General features: G+C 41.2%; 1 protein-coding gene across 2 annotated transcripts in view; it reads right to left on the bottom strand.

Annotated features, from left to right (window-relative positions):
* FHIT (fragile histidine triad diadenosine triphosphatase) overlaps window positions 1-18,170 on the bottom strand; it is a 1,433,622-nt gene that overhangs the window by 265,925 nt on the left and 1,149,527 nt on the right. For both annotated transcript variants that reach the window (XM_045088552.1, XM_045088549.1), the window contains 2 exons: window positions 12,773-12,918; window positions 10,207-10,236 (listed from right to left, as the gene is read on the bottom strand). In XM_045088552.1, coding sequence (XP_044944487.1) covers window positions 10,207-10,236; window positions 12,773-12,918 — 176 coding nt within the window. The remainder of the gene's footprint in view (window positions 1-10,206; window positions 10,237-12,772; window positions 12,919-18,170) is intronic.

Raw genomic sequence — 18,170 nt, 5'->3', positions numbered from 1 at the left:
TGAGCAGACAGGATGCTCTTTTCCTGCGAGGTAGGGACAGGATACTTCAATGGTGAGGAAATTCTCATCATCAACCACAGATCGGAGTAGTTCAAATCTAGAAGTGGCCTGGGTTTCCAGATAGAAAAGAAGACAGAACAATTTAGAGGCTGTGGAGGGCGATCGTTTGCACAGCAGGTGATGATACCACATGCCCTCCAAGGTCATTTCCCCTTCTGGGATTCTCCAAGTTATCTCAGGCTCTGAGTTTCTTCCTTGAGAGTGACTCTCATCTCTGGTCATCTGATGGCAGAGCTGAGCTTGAAATCATATTTACTCTTTGCATGGCTGAACAGTTTTATCAAAATTATACTGTGTAACCTGATTACATCTGGGAATTTATACCATTTATAACTGACGGATGAATGGAAACACAAATAAAAGGCCCAGCTGGGTTGTTTGCCAGGGCCCCAGCACACAAAGCCTGATAAGAAAACATATTTTCAGGAAACAGGTCCAGATACGTGGACGCTACGGTGGGATATTTGAATGTGAACCTTAGGATAAATGGATTTCATCACGAAGTAAAAGAGTGTTTGGTGAGTTCGCTTTGTTCACTCAACGCTGTTTATTCTTATAAGCCACTGTAGGCAAGATCAACAACCTAAACAACTTTGTGTTGATTTTTCATGTAGTATCAGGAACAAGAAAAGCTTATTTAAGAACAGGGGGAAGAAATGGGAGTTTTCATTCCAGGACCTCAAAATATTACGTCGAATGAGCCCAGAAGCCTTTCAAACCATGAATTTTTCCCCCTCCCCCTGAGGTTCAGGATTCATGGGACTCAGGAGGCTTCCAGAGATGTCCGCCTCCATTTCCCTAATCTTGGCAGACAAGCAGCTTCTCCGCAGAGGGAATCTGCTATGAGGCTGCACGTGAAGTTAAAATTTCAACATTATCCTTTCCCAGCCCTAACATAATTCACACTAGGGAGGGGGCAGAATTGCTGGCTGTGTTTGGCCCAAGGGCCATTACAGATCCTGCACAAGCCCGTATTTCTCACTTAAATGTCATTAGGAAGGTCATTATTCTAATTTTTCCATGTCTGTAGCTCTGTAGGTTACCGCGTCTATAATTCATTAAGCTGGTTTCCATCTGACCCAGGCTCAGTCATCAAATCCTTATGATTCCAACTGCTTTTGGATCTTAATTATTTTACTAATGGCTTCAGTGTAAAAGGCAAAGAAGAGCTCCTGAAAGGGACGGAGTAACTCAGGATGGATATGGCAACAAGAATCACGCCTCGGTCACTTTGACCCAGAATCAAAATGTATTTATAGAAATACATAAAACAGCAGTTCCTAAATCTAGGCAACAATAGAATCAATGGTAAGCTTTTAAAAAATCTATTTTAGGGGCCCCATCATCAGCAATCTGAATGTAGGACGTATGAGAACTGGTTATATGCTAAGGTCAATAAAGGAAAAAGATTGAATTATAAAAATCATCTCTTGATGGAAAACATTCCCGTGGGACCTCTGTGAAAAAAAAAATTATAGAGAAAGCTGTATATTGTTTTTCAAAATACTTTTAAAATACCAATGATATTATAAAATATAAATAATGTAATGAATAAATAGGTACACATTACCCAACTTAAAGAGAAAACGTAATTGTAGGGTTGAAGGTCCCTGGGTGCCCCTGAATCCTACAGTGTGTTCCTTATCCTTACTGTCTCCACCGGGCGGGGAGGTCCCAATCCTATTTGTGTCCAAATTTCTAAGCAATATACAGATCTGCATTTTTACATGTAATATAGACAGTCTATAAGGAATCTGCTTCTATATTTTATTATTTCTGCTCTCAATAACTCCTGAAACAAAAGTTTATAATGTCATCTGTATCTTTCTCAGCTGCAGTGTCCAATTTCAACCAAATCACACATTATTTAATGACCATTCCCTCCCCATTTGATATTTAAGGTGTGTGGTATGGTTTATAACAAATGGTTCGTCTACTGAGACTGACATGACCACATCTCATCGAAACTGAATTCTTGTCACATGATTAATTGGGCTTAGCTAACTTTACCTCTTCTTTCATGTTTTTTTTTTCTTTTTTCTTTTTTGTTTGTTTGTTTACGTAGGGTTGACATTTTGGCCAAGTCAATTATTTAGGTGCCACAGGTTCAAAACTTTAAACCTACCATGAGCTGGTTATATGGAATTGGAGAATTCTACAAATTATTTCCCAGGCCTAAAGCATACAGAGCAACAGAGTGAGAAAGAGATTCCTTCGGTGATGACTTACTGAGTACCTAGTCTTCCACAACAAAATGGCAAGAGTGAGTGACTTTCTCAGACTGCAGCAACAGAGGTAAGAAGGTGACTGAATAATTACATCTTGCATTAATGGAGCATTTTTTGGTCTACGGAGCACTTTGCTTTTCACAGGATATTTGACTTGACAAGTGATTGAATAAAACCCCCTGTCTGAATATCAGTTGTAAAAGACAGCCTGCTGAAATCTATAATACATCGGCACTGAGAATCTATCTTCATTGGCCATATTTCTGTGTTACGTATCTCAAAATAAATTTAACAGCCAAATATCCACTTTGCTTATGTCAGGTCCTTCAATTAATAAAGAAATTTGTTTGGTAGCGCTAATGAAAAATTGAACATCTAAAACCTATCATTCTGCTACAAACTGATGCACAGCATAAAGCAGCATTTAGCTGAGTTAACCTTCACCTGTATAATAAAGTTAGACAGACTCCTCTAGGTATTTTTTTAGGGAGAAGGCAATGTTATCCTAAGCAAAGCAAAATAATACAGATTAATCTGTGTTGAGGGTGACAAAATATTTATAAAGTCTCTCCTTGAGCATCTTCCCCTACTTACTGGGGGCAACGTGTTTTCTAGGACCAGCTGGCCACATGATACAATGGAGAAGGGCTCTCAGACAGGCCTAGGTTGGAATCTCTGCTCTACCATCAGCCAGCCACATGTGGTTTGATACGTTACTCTACCTCCATACACCGTGGTTTACTCAAGTGTAAAATACCAATGCCCACTGTTATGGGTTTGGAGGATTAAGTGAAAATTATAAAACTAAAGCAAACACTTATTCAGATGGACTGTCTGCCAAGGGCTGTTTTAAAGGCATTTACATGCATTAATCCCTTTGGGCTCCACAACACCCCTAGGAGGTAGGGTATCACTGAGGCTCTCACTTTAACAGTCTATAAATGAATGGTGGGGCTAAGAGAGGTTGACTTCTGCTGGGTCGTAGGACTGACTGCTAAGGGACAGCTCTGTAACTGAAACCAGGCCATCTGGTTCCAGAGTCCTCCCTCTTTGTCAGTAGGTGGAATCCTGACGACATTTCCCCTCCGTCCTCACTCCATTTCCAGCATCCCCCATCCCATCTACCAAAGCTGCCTGTGACAGTGAAAGAACAGAGAAAAATAAATAAATAAAGAGTAACCAGAAAACACCAGGGGGCTTGGGTAATTTTTCTTTCAGGGCTTGGCATGACATCATGCAAATCAAAATCAACTCTTTAGAAATGGAAAAACACAATGATTTGATAACCTACTTAGAAGAAGGCTGGAGGTTTAATAGGAGAGAGGAAGTTTCCAATAGGAGACAGGCAGGGTCATGGTTCCTTTCTCCTGCCTGGAGAGCCAGGCACCTGAGGTTGTGTCCCCAGATCACCAGAAGGGGAAGGAGAGTCAGACACACATACATGCCAGAAGGGAGGGGCGAGTTTGGAGGTGTCTGTTCCCACATGTACACCTAAACCCATCCTCTGAGCACCAAAATCCGTTTGGGGTTACCAAATTCAGGCAAACTGGATTCACTGTGAGAGAAGAGATATAAATTCTCAGCCAGTTCCACAAGATAAAAGCTACTATGTCCTTAAAATACTAATTCTTCTGGCAGGAATGCAGGCATGAGATATAAACACAAGAGAGGCACTTTTTGTCACGGCTTGAATCAGAGGATTAAAGTTCTCTGGCAAATTACAGCTTTCGTGAAATTTCTTTACAGATGAAAATAAAAAATAACAGTCACATAAAATCATTTTCATTCTCAAGGTATCTGTTTCTCCATTCTGTGTGCACCAAATTTTAGGAATTCATTTGGGCTGATGGGGTGCCTGGGTGGCTCAATTGTTACCTGTCTGCCTTTGGCTCAGGTCATGATCCTCGACTCTCAGGATAGAGTCCCACATCGGGCTCACTGCTCAGCAGGGAGTCTGTTTCTCCCTCTGACCATTACCCCACTTGTGTTTTCTCTCGCTCAAATAAATAAATAAAATCTTAAAAAAAAAAAAAAAGGAATTCATTTGTCTTGAAAGCAAGGAGTTATATGGAGATTCCTCTCTATCTTCTCATCAGTTCGATGCTATGCACTAGACAAGGTGTGCCTGGGAATCACTTACAGTGTCTGTTAAAATGCAGAGAGTCCTAGGTCCCATGCCAGACCTACTGAATCAGGATAAGGCAGCAGGCAGATTTCTGCTTTGTGAAAACCTACATCAAGTAACCGAAGTATACTGTTGGTTTACCTATTACTGTTGAGTTACCTATTACTGAGGGGTACAGCAGAGGCTAAAAAAATATCAGGGTAAAGATTTTTTTCTCCCATTTAATAAGGTAGGTTCTGAATATTCAACTGGTCACTTTTATAATAAATTCAAAGTCGATATTCAAAAACACAAGTCATATGATCAGAAGAAAGTTTCTCAAGAATTTAAGCAAAATGGCAAAAGTTAACAGTGTCAGAATTCAGAGTGTAGTTGTGAATTTACCAGAGCCACAGATAATCTCAATGCCAAGTATATTCTCTTTATGTCCAGTTTTTGCCTATTTTTCAGATGAGAAAACTGAGGGTAAGGTTAATAGTAAGAGTCATGCACAAGGTACCAGGGGCAGTATGTGGTGGGCTGGGCTATTTATTCATGTTGGTTTCTCCTCACATCACTCTGTACAATAGACAATTCCCTCCATTTGAAAAATGAAGGCATAGATATCCAGAGAGGTTAAGAGTCCTGCCCAAAGTCACACAGTAAAATAGCAGAGCTAATATTCCTATGGAACCTCTGACTGACACCAAAGTGTATTAACTACTGGACTTGACAAAAAGCTAAAATGTACTCTTTGCTCATTAATTGAAAAGATTACCAAATTTTCACTAGAAAATCTTCTCTAGGACTGTAAAGACCTCTCAGTAAATGGAAGAGTTGCTTTTGTTTTGGTTTTAATTTTTATTTTTATAATTTTTTTAAAGATTTTATTTATTTATCTGACAGAGAGAGAGAGAGAGCATAAGCAGGGGGAACAGCAACAGGAGAGGGAGAAACAGGCTCCCTGATGCTGGGCTCAATCCCAGGATCCTGGGAACATGACCTGAACCAAAGGCAGACACTCAACCAACTAAGCCACCCTGATGCCCTTGGTTTTAATTTTTAAATCACATTTTTCTAAAGAATTCCTTTTCTTGTGGTTTCTTTAGCAATCTGAAAAGTAACTATTAATAAACCAATAGTTATTAAGGTACTTCCCACTGCCTTAATATTAGAAAATTAAATATCTAAGTAGGGGACTCAAGTGCATAAACACAGAAAAGGGTAAGCAAGCATATTCCATAAATAGTTCTTATGAGATTCTAGATTACCTGCCTGCCATAAATTTTTCACTTTAATATACCTAAAACACCCTCCCACCCAAAGACGCACATAGTCATGACTCTAAAAGATAGCTCACATTAAACTTACTAAGGAACATCCCTTTTAAAGGATAGAACACTGCCTCTAATGGTTTGGCTAGCTGAAATTACATTTTGGAATATGATTTGGAGACCTGATTAGTGGAAATTCTTGGTCTTTGTCAGTGATGCCTGAACTAAAGGGGATTCTTGAGAGAAATCTGGCTTTAGGCATGTCCCATAATATACGTCTGCATATCACCGTACATACATTACAGCCATATGCCACTCTTATGTTAACCTTTTCTGACTCCCATCTCCCATCTGAAGTGGTTCTGCAGAAGCCTTTACTCCCTATCCTGTTCCCTTATTTGATTTCTTTCAAGTCATTCCTTACTGGGTTTTTTTGTTTGTTTGTTTTGTTTTTTGTTTGCAGACCCCTGACTGCACACAGAAATGCAAGTACTTATCATCTACTGCTCCATGTTAATTCAAGTTAGAAACTGACAAGCAGAGGTTTGCTGTATCAAAGTCCCATTATCTTCCCCCCATACCACCCAAAAGGGCCATAGTCGACAATGACAAAATGCAGGTCCTCAAAGGCTACCATTTTGGAGGAGCTATGGAAATATAGGTACAGATACATGAATAGCCACACAAACAAAAAACAAAACAAACAAACAAAAAAACCCAGTAAGGAATGACTTGAAAGAAATCAAATAAGGGAACAGGATAGGGAGTAAAGGCTTCTGCAGAACCACTTCAGATGGGAGATGGGAGTCAGAAAAGGTTAACATAAGAGTGGCATATGGCTGTAATGTATGTACGGTGATATGCAGACGTATATTATGGGACATGCCTAAAGCCAGAAAAAAGAGATTATTTCTCAAGCCTGCAGGATGCCCAGACAGTTGCAATGATCACCGGGTAGATACCAGGGCTTTATTACTTTTAAATTCAAAAGGAGACTGAATAATGAACTGCAAAATAAGAGGTCACTTTTTTTACTTCCCCATTCCCTTTCCTGCTATGAATTCTTACTAAGAACATGAGGCCACCCTTGCTCTTTGCAAAGCAGCATCGAAAGTCCCTGAAACAAACAAACAAAAACCTTATAGGGGCGCCTGGGTGGCTCAGTGGGTTGGGCTGCTGCCTCCGGCTCAGGTCATGATCTCAGGGTCCTGGGATTGAGTCCCACATTGGGCTCTCTGCTCAGCAGGGAGCCTGCTTCCCCCTCTCTCTCTCTGCCTGTCTGTCCACTTGTGATCTCTGTCTGTCAAATAAACAAATAAAATCTTAAAAAAAAAAAAAACAAAAAAAAAACAAAAAACCTTACAGTGGCACCACGTTTAAGAGTCTCACGTAGGGGTACACCTTCCCTAACAGTAACAACGGTGGCTCCAGGGGAAGAGATCATTACTGGGCTTACTGTTCTCACCACCCGAGACACAAATGGTTCCGAACCCAGGCATCGAGCAGCATATCAAGAGTCAGAGGCAGAAGCAGAGATGAAGCCCACAGTCGCCACCGTGTGCTCCCCTGGCAGGCTGTCAAGTGCTACCTTGAAAGGCGCATCTGGTTGCATTTCAAAATACGAAATGCTCCGTCTTGAACTGCAGGCTCAGAAGCTGACAACTGAAGACTGAGGGGTTGCCCTTCTCCCTAGAGGGGCTGACTCCTGGAAGGCTGGCTTCCATATGTCAGGGGGATGTGGCCCTTACCAGCAACTATTTTATCACCATAAAATAACAAGGCTGATAAACAGCCATGCTCTGAAAAGATATGCTGGTTCAGGAGGAAGATTCCCAAGCCCCAAACACAAAGATTTAGAATGAGAACTGATAGTTAAAAAAATAATAATAATAAGTTGACCCTAACACCAAAATTAATGTTAATGCAGGCAATATAAGGCATGCACTTGGAAAAACAGACAACTTCGCAGATGTAGACTTCGTCGAAAAGGACAGTTTTCCAAACTGTCATACGTTGGTTGGGGTTTCATCGGCATGTATGTGGTTGTGACCTTTTAGCCATTTTATATTCCACAAAGGATGTAAGAGGCACCCCCACGCAGCATGGGGGAATTCTGTGACTGGGCTGGAAACAGGTGAGAGATGTCCAAAGCAATACAATCTACGAATTCAAAAATGTAGGATTGTTAAAAACACCACCACCACCACCTTATGTTGAGTAACAACAGTAGTGAGGATAATAATCACGTTCAACACTTCATGTATGAGCCCTACTGAAGCTAACAAAACCATTAACATTTTTGGTTAGATAACTAGGACACCAAAAAGGTAGTCACGATTAGAGTCAGTGAGTCTATGGCCTTGGGGCCCAGCCCTGCTAGACGTGGCATTTATTGGTTTTGGGTTGTTGTTGTTGTTGTTGTTGTTTTAACTGTATTTTATTATTCTTTTTAATTGAGTTACAGTTCAAATACGATAAAATCATCCATGTTAAAAAGTACGATACACTGGGTTGTAGAATATTCGCTACACTGCAAGAACATCACCACTATCGAATTCCACAACATTAAAAAAGAGACCCGGACTCCTGAGCTGTCACTCCCCACACCTTCCTTCCTCCAGCCCCTGGCAAACACTCACTGACTTTTTGTCTCTATCCGATGCCTACTTGTATAGGACGTAATTTTAATGCCCCCTTCAGAATTTCCAAGTGAAATTGTGAGATACTACATATATATTCATACAAATTTTATGAGATGTTTAATATGTACATCATATCAGTCTGTGCATTCTCCCACATTATTAGCTATGCTTCTAGAGCTGGACTTCCAACCACTGAAAGAATTCTGTCAAACTAGATAGTGCACACAGTATCTAACTAATTCTAGTGTTGTTGGAATCTACATCTACCTATGGAGGGTTTGTTTGCTTTTTTAAGGTTTTATTTATTTATTTTTGAGAGAGAACATGAGTAGGGAGGAGGGAGAGGGAGAAGCAGACTCCCTGCTGAGCACAGAGCCCGACGTAGGACTTGACACTAAGACCCCGAGATCACGACCTGAGCCAAAGGCAGACTCTTAACTGACTGAGCTATCCAAAACGCCCAGCATACGGAGTTTTTAAAAAACTAGCAACCAGGTTTAAACACTGTGTTTTGTATTTCAAGAAACAAGTTCAAAAAGAAGCTACACATATTATATTCTTTTTAGTGGCTGCATGTTTGGAAGCCTGGCATGGAGGGTAGACAGTGGGTTGGAGGGAAGCTTTGGATCCCCTCTGTCCGTATGACATCATATGTCTGGAGCAATCAAGAGGCTAGCTCCTTATTATCACAAAGAATTTGATGGCAGTCCCTATAGGGCATTTGTTCCTCTGAAGTACTTCCCAGAGATTCTATTTTAAAAGTCCCATAGTAGCTCTGTTAAACATTAAAACCATCTGGAAACTAATATCAAAAAAGACTATTTTTTAAAAAGATTTTATTTATTTATTTGACAGACAGCTATCGCAAGTAGACAGGCAGGCAGAGAGAGGGGGGAAGCAGGCTCCCTGATGAGCAGAGAGCCTGATGCGGGGCTCAATCTCAGGACCCTGAGATCATGACCTGAACCGAAGGCAGAGACAACCCACTGAGCCACCCAGGTGCCCCACAAAAGACTATTTTTGGCGGGGACTGTTTGGAGCCAAGCATTTCCTTAGCCATTCACAGCCAGTCTCAAAGTCCTAAAACCGTAATTTGCAAAGTATCACATTAGCACCCTGGTTTGACTTCCTTCTGATTTCTAGCACTGGAAAAAAAAAAAAAAATAGCGTTTTCTATGATTTAGGTGTAGGACCTAACTGCAGAGGAATCTGCATTTGTATGAAGGGGCTGAAACCCAGCTTCAGAATCAGCCAAGATTTTATTATTTTATTTTATTTTATTTGGGAAGCAGAGAGTATCCTAATAAATCCTCCTTTCGTCTTTCAGCACAGTTAAAAACCCATCTTTGAGCTCCAATGATTCCACTAGGTTCGAACCTGGGTATGAGAATCAAAGGGAGGAAAATTATAGGTACGTGGGTGGAGAGAAAGAGAAGAAAGAGAAGCAGGGCACGGAGCAAAGGAGAAGTGGGGGCTCGCACCTCGTGTCCCCGGTGCTCAAGAGCAACAAGGCAGAAAGAGGGTGTGTGACGAACACAGACATCCCAGCTTCACATGGGACCCGCCAGTCCACACAGGATTCACTTGTACCCTGCGCATGACCTCACCCGAACTCCCTTGACTTCAGTCTCTGTTTTTGGACTTCTTGATTTAGCTTCTGTTTTAGCATTTCCGCAATACTAACTTTACTACAAAAGGTAAATGTCTTGTAAACTAATGGGAAACATATTGCTTGGCATAGTTTATAATGTCAGGATTTATGGCTCTAACACTGAGGGTCTCTCTGACCTCGAAGATAACATAATGAACCAGCAATGTGCTGCAAATGGCTCAGTGTGATTTTTATTAGTTCTCATAATTGCCCCTTATTAATTTGTATGTACGTAATAAGCACTCACCTTCACAGTCTGTCCAGCTTCAGGCCCATCCTGGAAGAAGGGAAAAAAAAATAGATAAATAACAGAGTGTTACTAGATAGATGGTATCTCCTGCTTATTCAGAACTATCTCCCATTAATAATTTAGAACCAATTTCATTGTGTGTTAATTTATAGTATTCTCATGGGGACCATTCACCTCAAATGTGTGGGACCAGACAGTTCTCCATTTCCGACTGAGAGTAAGTGAGAAGTTATGTAGAAAAATGATATAAATTATCCAGTGAGCCAACCCTCTTGCCACTTTCCATGCTCTTTGCTCTTGGCTGTGGTTTGAATTGCATTAAAGGAAGGTTGGAAATGTTTGGGGAGGTAAATCATCACACCTTTTGGTTATCTTTAAATCAGATGTAGTTTAATTAATGTCTGATTCCTAGAGTTCTCTACTCAAACCCCCCCCAAAAAACCCAAAAACAAAACAAACAAACAAAAAACCCTGCTGTAAACATAATCCATTAAGCAGGAAATGGGTTGTCTTATATGAGAAGATCACCCAAGAGTGGGCCTTCTCTGGCTGTCCTGAGCTTAGGTTGGGGGATAGGGGAGCATTCATTGTTGCTGGACCTTTTTCCCATCCTGGTTCCTCCTCTCAGCTTTTTAAAACCCAATAAAACTATTAGTTTAGCTGAAAATAAGCTAACTTGCCCAGTCATCATCATAACACAAAGCAAAAGCAAGTGTTTAGCGGGTTTGAGATACCAAGCAATGCCTATAGTCAAAAACTGTAAAACTAAAATAGAACCCTGCAACTTTTAGCAAGTCTTTCTACCTCTGCAACCCAGACTAATGGGTAAGCATGTTTGCCCTGCTGTGGCCAAAATGAAGTAGAACTCTGCATCAGTGGTTTTCAAACTTGAAATCATGGCCCATTAGTGGGTCATGAAGTCAGCTTAATGGGTTGTGATCAGCACTAAAAACAAATCAGATAATACAACAAAAACGATTAGAGTGCACTGAAAGGGTAAATGCTATTTTGTAAAACTCTGGTTTCCTTTGTCTATATATGTATCCATGGAAAGGAAGGGTCACACTGTTGTGGAATAAATATCCTAGTGTGGTTTAAAGCTTTAAAAGGTTTGAAAACATGGCATATATGAAAGTACTCCAAGTGTTATGCACAAGTCAGTTCCTATGTTTATGGGATTCACTTTCTAGTAAATCATGTTAGATAACTAGCCTTGGCTATTTCCAGTGAATGTGAATTTTCTTCTAGCATTTCATTTAACACTGACAGATGTCTTCAGCCACTCGCCTTCCATTTGGTCTCTCTGGAAACATGATTTGTTGCATAAGCTTGATAAACCCACCCTGAGATTAATTACCTGCATGAAGGTACTCAAATGGTTTGACATACAACACACACACACACTTTAAAGGGAAGTTTACTCTCAACACAGACAGGGCAGCAAAAAAAAAATTTTAAGAAGTGGGTTTTGTTTGTTTGTTTGTTTGTTTTTTAAAGATTTTATTTATTTACTTGATAGACAGAAATCACAAGTAGGCAGAGAGAGAGGGGAAAGCAGGCTCCCTGCTGGGCAGAGAGCCCAATGCGGGGCTCCATCCCAGGACCCTGAGATCATGATCTGAGCCCAAGGGAAAGGCTTTAACCCACTGAGCCACCCAGGCACCCCTAAGAAGTGTTTAACAGCAGTTTTAGTCCAAGCCTTTCATAACCTGAAAATAGTGGCCTTCTTTATCTGTTGTCTTTGAATGTCTGTGGTGGGGAGATGAGAGGGGTCGGAGGATGGCAAGTATTCTGCATAACTAAAGCACCTAGGGAAAGGTATCACAGGATGGAAAAAGCCAATTCTTTCCAAAGGGTCCCTGCAGAGTCATCCGATTTCAAGGCTGTTAAGGACTTTAATAATTAGGTATTGATACCCCCCCCTCTTCCCATGGGGAATCTGAAGGGGCATAAGATATGTTCTATTGATTTACTCAATTTCCACAACTGATGACTCACCACGACCTCCTTCTCTCACACTTTGTTCAACCTCTCCCTAAAAATCTCCAGTGATCTGGGGGCGGAGGGGGTCTCATTTTCTTCCTGGGAAGCAGGCCACACAGAATATTCAATCAATCCAGCTTCATACCAATCCATAATCGATCACTGGGGCTTGAGTTAAAGAGAAAAGGAACCCTCTGAGGGCAGTTTCTACTCTCCTAAAGTAGAAGAGGGCTAGGTCCATGCAGTGCTCAAGACGTATTTACCAGGTAGTAAAAATGACTTGTCCAGCCCCAGTTCTGGGAATAGATCTGGACTGTCTTATTGCCCATGAAATCACATGTTTATCATTCCCACCTGCTTCGTAAACAATGCTGTAGACAGTGTCTCAGCTGACAGTCTACAGTCCACCTTGGGGCCTGTGGGACAGTAGGGTGGTCCTGGATTAGATACACCTTTTTCTGCTACTGTATAAGACATGAACAACTCACCTTACCAGTGAGATGCCACTTAAAAGAGAGAGAGCCCAATGCTAGGGGGTGAAAAGGAAGAAAAATAACTTCTGAGCTATCTGTACACTCACCTGAATGGAAAATGTGAGAGAAGTCCCCTGGAAATGTTTCTCCACCACCATCCCGACCCTCTGGGTCGCCTGAAACAAATCCGCCACCTCATCGGGATGCAGGTCTCGGAAACGCTCCACCGGCCGAAGGGGACACACGAGGACATCTGTGGTGAGTTCTGTTAAGGTACACTTCGCTTGCTTTGGGTAGTATTTTTACCAAGAAATTTATACCCCTAGTACTGAATTCCCTTGGCCCAGGGCCTGAACTCTCAAAGACTAACGAATAAAAGAACAAATATTTATCAACCACCAAACTCCAAGAAGTTCAAAAAGAGCTTATAAACATGGTTAATTATACTTGGATGGCGCACTGAAGAAATTCTTTTAAGGGAAAGGGACATTAATGTTCAGAGAGACTCAAGTGCTGGCTGAAATAATTATGCCAAGAGGCAAAATCTATTCTGGACCATTATCTCCTGACCCCAATTCGAAAGCTCTGTCTTCTTCAGCAGCTAAAGGCACTGGGTTGGAAAAGCAAGCAGAATATCCATGATTAAAATTTTAATTTCAATATCTCTTTAGAGAAAAATGTAATAAAAATACTATAGGAGATGTTTTATTTATGTTTAAAAGGAGTGTCGACATTCTGAAAATGTGCCATGCCCTTCATTTCTGATAAGAGATGCGCCACGTGGTTAAGCAATTTATGACAAGTGTTCCTCAAGTTGATTATTAAGAATTCAGAAAGCCAGCTAAAGGTAAACCATTGACTTGAGAAAACAGGGTTTTTTGTTTTGTGTTTTTTTTTTTTTACTTAGGCCAACAAACCCATCTTAAGACAAGTCACCATAGTTATGCTACTGGCCTAAACAAACAAGATCTAAAGAAAAAGAAGATGAGGGGCATCTGGGTGGCTCAGTGGGTTAAGCCTCTGCCTTCGGCTCAGGTCATGGTTCCAGGTTCCTGGGATCGAGCCCCACATCGGGCTCTCTGCTTGGTGGGGAGCCTGCTTCCTCCTCTCTCTCTGCCTGCCTCTCTTCCTACTTGTGGTCTCTGTCTGTCAAATAAATAAATAAAACCTTAAAAAAAAAAAAAGAAAAGAAAAAGAAGATGAGTTTGATCACATGTTGGTGGCAAATCAGTATTCAATGTTACAGCATCAATAACATTTCAGTTGTCTTTGTATTTGAACTCCTCACGTACATGTGGCTACATGCATACAATCAGGCATATGTGTGTATGTGTGTGTGTGTGTGTGTGTGTGTGTGTGAATTCACACACATACACAGACGGACATATTAATTTTTGTTTAATTTTCAGGTGCCCACAGAGGAAGAAAAGTGTTCTAATGCTCTTTTCTGTTTCTCTCTTTTTTTCCTGTTTCTTGTTGTTTTATAAGAGTGTGCTTTGCCTGACGCTAAGCAGCTAAGGGGCATAATAAAACCCCAATTCTAGGACTGCGAGTCCCACCAGAATATCAAGCACTGTGGCCCATCATACTGGTAGGACTCAGAGCCCAAAGGAAGATGCACTGAGCTCAGCTGGGTGGGCCTGATTTCCATATGAGAAGGGGGAGGTGGGCGGAGAGAGGAAAAACTGATTAATTTTGCTCATAATCAGGAAATTCATGTCAACGGTAAACTAGGAAAAGGGGCATTTGTTTAATCTGAGTTCATTTTTCAAGAGAGGAGAAGGGAAGACTTCACCCACAGGGCATCAGATACTTAAAAAGATAATTATCCTTCTTTGGCAGGGCTGCTTTATTATCATGGGTCAATGAACCGTTTAGAAATGAAGAATTTCCTTTCATTTCTTTTAGCAGATTGCCAGCCTCCACTCCCACTGAATTGCCTTTTCTTTGTTAAAAGAGACCTTTTCCCATCATTCTCCTCCCAACACCCCCTTCTCCTTCCTCCTCCCCAGACCCTCCCTTAGGGCTGGACTTCACCAAACCACAGCAACATGACAACTTTGCGGGCTTCCAACAGTACCCACAATTGCCGTGGTGAGCTGTGTCTAAACACGGCGACCAGGTGGGGAAGGAAGGACATTTTATTTAAATAACGGCTCACTGTAAGAATTATGGGACTGAATCTGAAATTCTTTGTACCTGATGTAACTTCAGTAATATCAATGACGTCTGAAAATTTTTTTTCGTCCCAATGCCATAAAGATGTTTTATTATCAGTTCATTCTTCTTGTCTGATGCTAAGGATTGGCTTGACCCAATGTTTAATGAATCAAAACATTTACGGAAGTGAATTAAAATGGTTGAATCTGTCAGCTGTTTCATCCCGTGTACACACAAGGGCAGGGTCGTCTACGTGATATACATTTATTATTTTAATTGAAGGTTAATAACACTAATAACAACATGTCAAAAAGCAGCTGAGCAGGCTGAACGCATTCACTTTTAGGTGAATATTTTTCACCAGCCCATTTAGGTCATGTTGCCCTGACATGTATATTTCCTGAAATCTAATCCTTTATTAAGAAAGCTTCTTAAAGCTTCTTATCTGCCTGCAACAAACAATGTCTCCGTGTGAATGACAGGATGAAACAGGGTTCAGTTTTAAAGGTGCTTACTCAGGCACGTGTTCATGTAGGTAATCATTGTCTTTGTGCTATTGGGACCCAGCGGACGGACAAATAGGCATGTTGACCTGGCAGTGGACACACGGGTAGGCTTCAGAGGAGTCCAAAGGGAGGTAGATGGGTCTGGATTTACACAGAGTGGGTGGGGCTCTGGAGCTCCTGGCTACTGTGTGAGTCACTGACCTGACCAACAGCAGATTCTAGGTACTAAATGGCATCAGGAAGTCAGGACCAACCACCATCCCTTAGTTCCTCTGAAACCAGAGCAGAAAAGAACCTATGCCCTAACCCCAAACCCAGGCTATGTCCCCACTGCTGCCTACCCTACTTCCTGCTGCTTTTCTTCCCCCACTGTTCTGCTCTGCACTATACATCTGCCACATCTGCCTTTCTTCTGTTCATCTAACACATTCAACTCCTTCCCAGATGGGGGGAGCCTTCGTCCCAGCTGTTTGTTCTGCCTACAATTCGATTCCCCATGATCTTCGCCTGGCTGCTTCTTTCTTATCATTCTGATTCTCATTCCAGGGCTCCCCTCCATGGAGCATTCCAGGACCACCAGTTTCAACAGCTACTCAGTGACTCTCTCTTCTGTCACCCGATTTCCATCCTGCCAGGGGCCTTGCCACCAGCTGGCAGTTTTCTGGGTTGGCTACTACCTACCTGAATGAGAATGTCAGCTGCACAAGAGTGAAGACTGCTTTGTTTACCACTGGCTCATCCCTGCCCGGAACACCAGACTTAATAAGCTTTGCTGCAATGAGGGAATACATTATGAACCAGACCTTCTTATCTGCTACCTCTGAGCACGAAGACCCTGACAAAATGGAGACAACACCCATTTATTTCCAGACATCTCCTCAAGGTTGGGATGGTCTGCAAGATTTTTTTTTTTTTTAATTCAAACAGATCTATTCCTAACATGTAGCATAATTGGAACCAATGTCAGATGTGAGCTGGAAAAACGTAAACTTGTTTTTCACGTAAATGAATTTTTATATGAGCACAAAGGATATATAATGATGAGGGTAAAAATCCTTGTGAAAAATCCTTTTTATGTATGTATTAAAAACTATAGAAAGAAGTGGTTTCTCAATTATTCAGAGTCTCTGGTAATCTAAACCTACCAAAATGCTGCTTTATAGTTTGAATAGGATTGCAATTCATTTGTTCACTCAGTGAGCAGGGGGCACCAGGTAAGTGTGGAGGCTGTGCCAGGCTCTGGGAAGAGCAACGGAGAATAGGAAGTTGCTCCTGTCCTTCCAGTCCAGGAGACAGGCACTGGACCAGGTAACTATAGTACCATGGGAGGTACAGATGGAGAATTTGAAGATAAAGAGGCAGAGGGAAGCACCCAATGTAGCCCAACCTGGGAACCATAGTGAGGCAAGGGTTCCAGGGCAACCACAGGTGACCTCCAAGATTGATAAAGTACTCTGTGTTTCCCAAAAATATAAGCAGGTTCATAAAGGATTTAAAGCAGGTCAGCAAACATTTTCTGCAACACGTCAGATGGTCAAATTCAAAGTTTGGTGAGCTGTATGCCTAAGCAGCTCTAGACAAGACAAACAACAGTAGGCATGGCTATGTCCTAGTCAACTTCTATTTAAAAGGGGGGGGGGGCAAGCCATATTTGGCCATGGATCTTATAATGTCAACCCTTGGTTTAGAGGAATCACATCAGCAAGAGGTAACTAAAGGAAGCTAGAACTATGTGGGGGCTCCATTCTTTTCCTGAGGTGAGGACTATAGTGTTATTTAGATAGAATATTGGACAAACATCATTTTGGTATTTTAAAAATTGTCAGTTCTAAGGAAAACACCTGAACACGACAGAGAAATTTCATGAACTATACAGCACTTTTGATGCGTTTAAAGACTAATCCCAGTCAGAAAATGTGTTACAGTGATGATATCATGTAGGTAAATCCTAAGTGTTGCTCCCCAATGCAACTAAAGGAGTTTCTTCCATCTTTAATTGGAAGAATGAAGCATATGATCTACAAACACATGAAAGCACTAGAACAGTATGTTCTTCACAAATTCAACTGAAAATAAAGGCGTTTTCTCAAAATAAGTGCATAAGCCTTGGAAGAAAACACCATATTGCTTAAAGATGGTGGGTATCACGCGCTACATGATTCCCACAGACAAACAACTCAGGGAAACCAAATTAATTTTGAAAAAGCAGACAGCTCTTATAATCCTACTGCAACTTTGTATATGCCAGTAGTTTTAAGGTAATATCACAGATGTATAATTTAATTTAGAGATTCCTAGGCATCGTTAATGGGCAAATCCCACATTATACATTGGCTATTACAACACACCTTCTTTTGTGTCCTCTTTGCTTGTGATTAATACCTCTGAAGAAACTTTTTAGCCAACATGCCTGATAACCCTCAAAGAAGTTAATCTACAGAATTGAATTTAATATATGTTTATTCAGGACCCATCATGGGTGAGAACCTGTGAAAGAGAGTATCAAATAGGAACTGGTCTCTCTCTCTCTCTAATCTAAAGGAGACAAGTCCATTCAGTAGTAATATTTTTTATTTTTTATTTATTTTTTCTTAAGAAGAGAAGGGAATAGTTAAGGGTTTAGTTCCTGTGGTCCACAAAGAGACTCCTTATAGCAGAGGAATATCAAAGACAACTTCCTAGAGCAGATGAGATTTCAAGTGAATTTTACAAATGGGGGAGTAATTCAACCAGTGGGTCGGCTGGCAACCCACTCATCCATCTATCCCACCACTACAGCCTCCTCTCAGTCCAGGGTTTCTGCTAGAGTTTTTTGGGCGCCAACATGAGTACAGCTGGG

The sequence above is a fragment of the Mustela putorius genome, unplaced genomic scaffold (assembly GCF_011764305.1).
Source record: "Mustela putorius furo isolate JIRA1106 unplaced genomic scaffold, ASM1176430v1.1 tig00000095_pilon_pilon_pilon, whole genome shotgun sequence".
In the NCBI taxonomy this organism is placed as follows: Eukaryota; Metazoa; Chordata; class Mammalia; order Carnivora; family Mustelidae; genus Mustela; species Mustela putorius.
The sequence above is the reverse complement of the archived record's forward strand: the minus strand, read 5'-3'. Positions and strand labels throughout refer to the sequence as shown.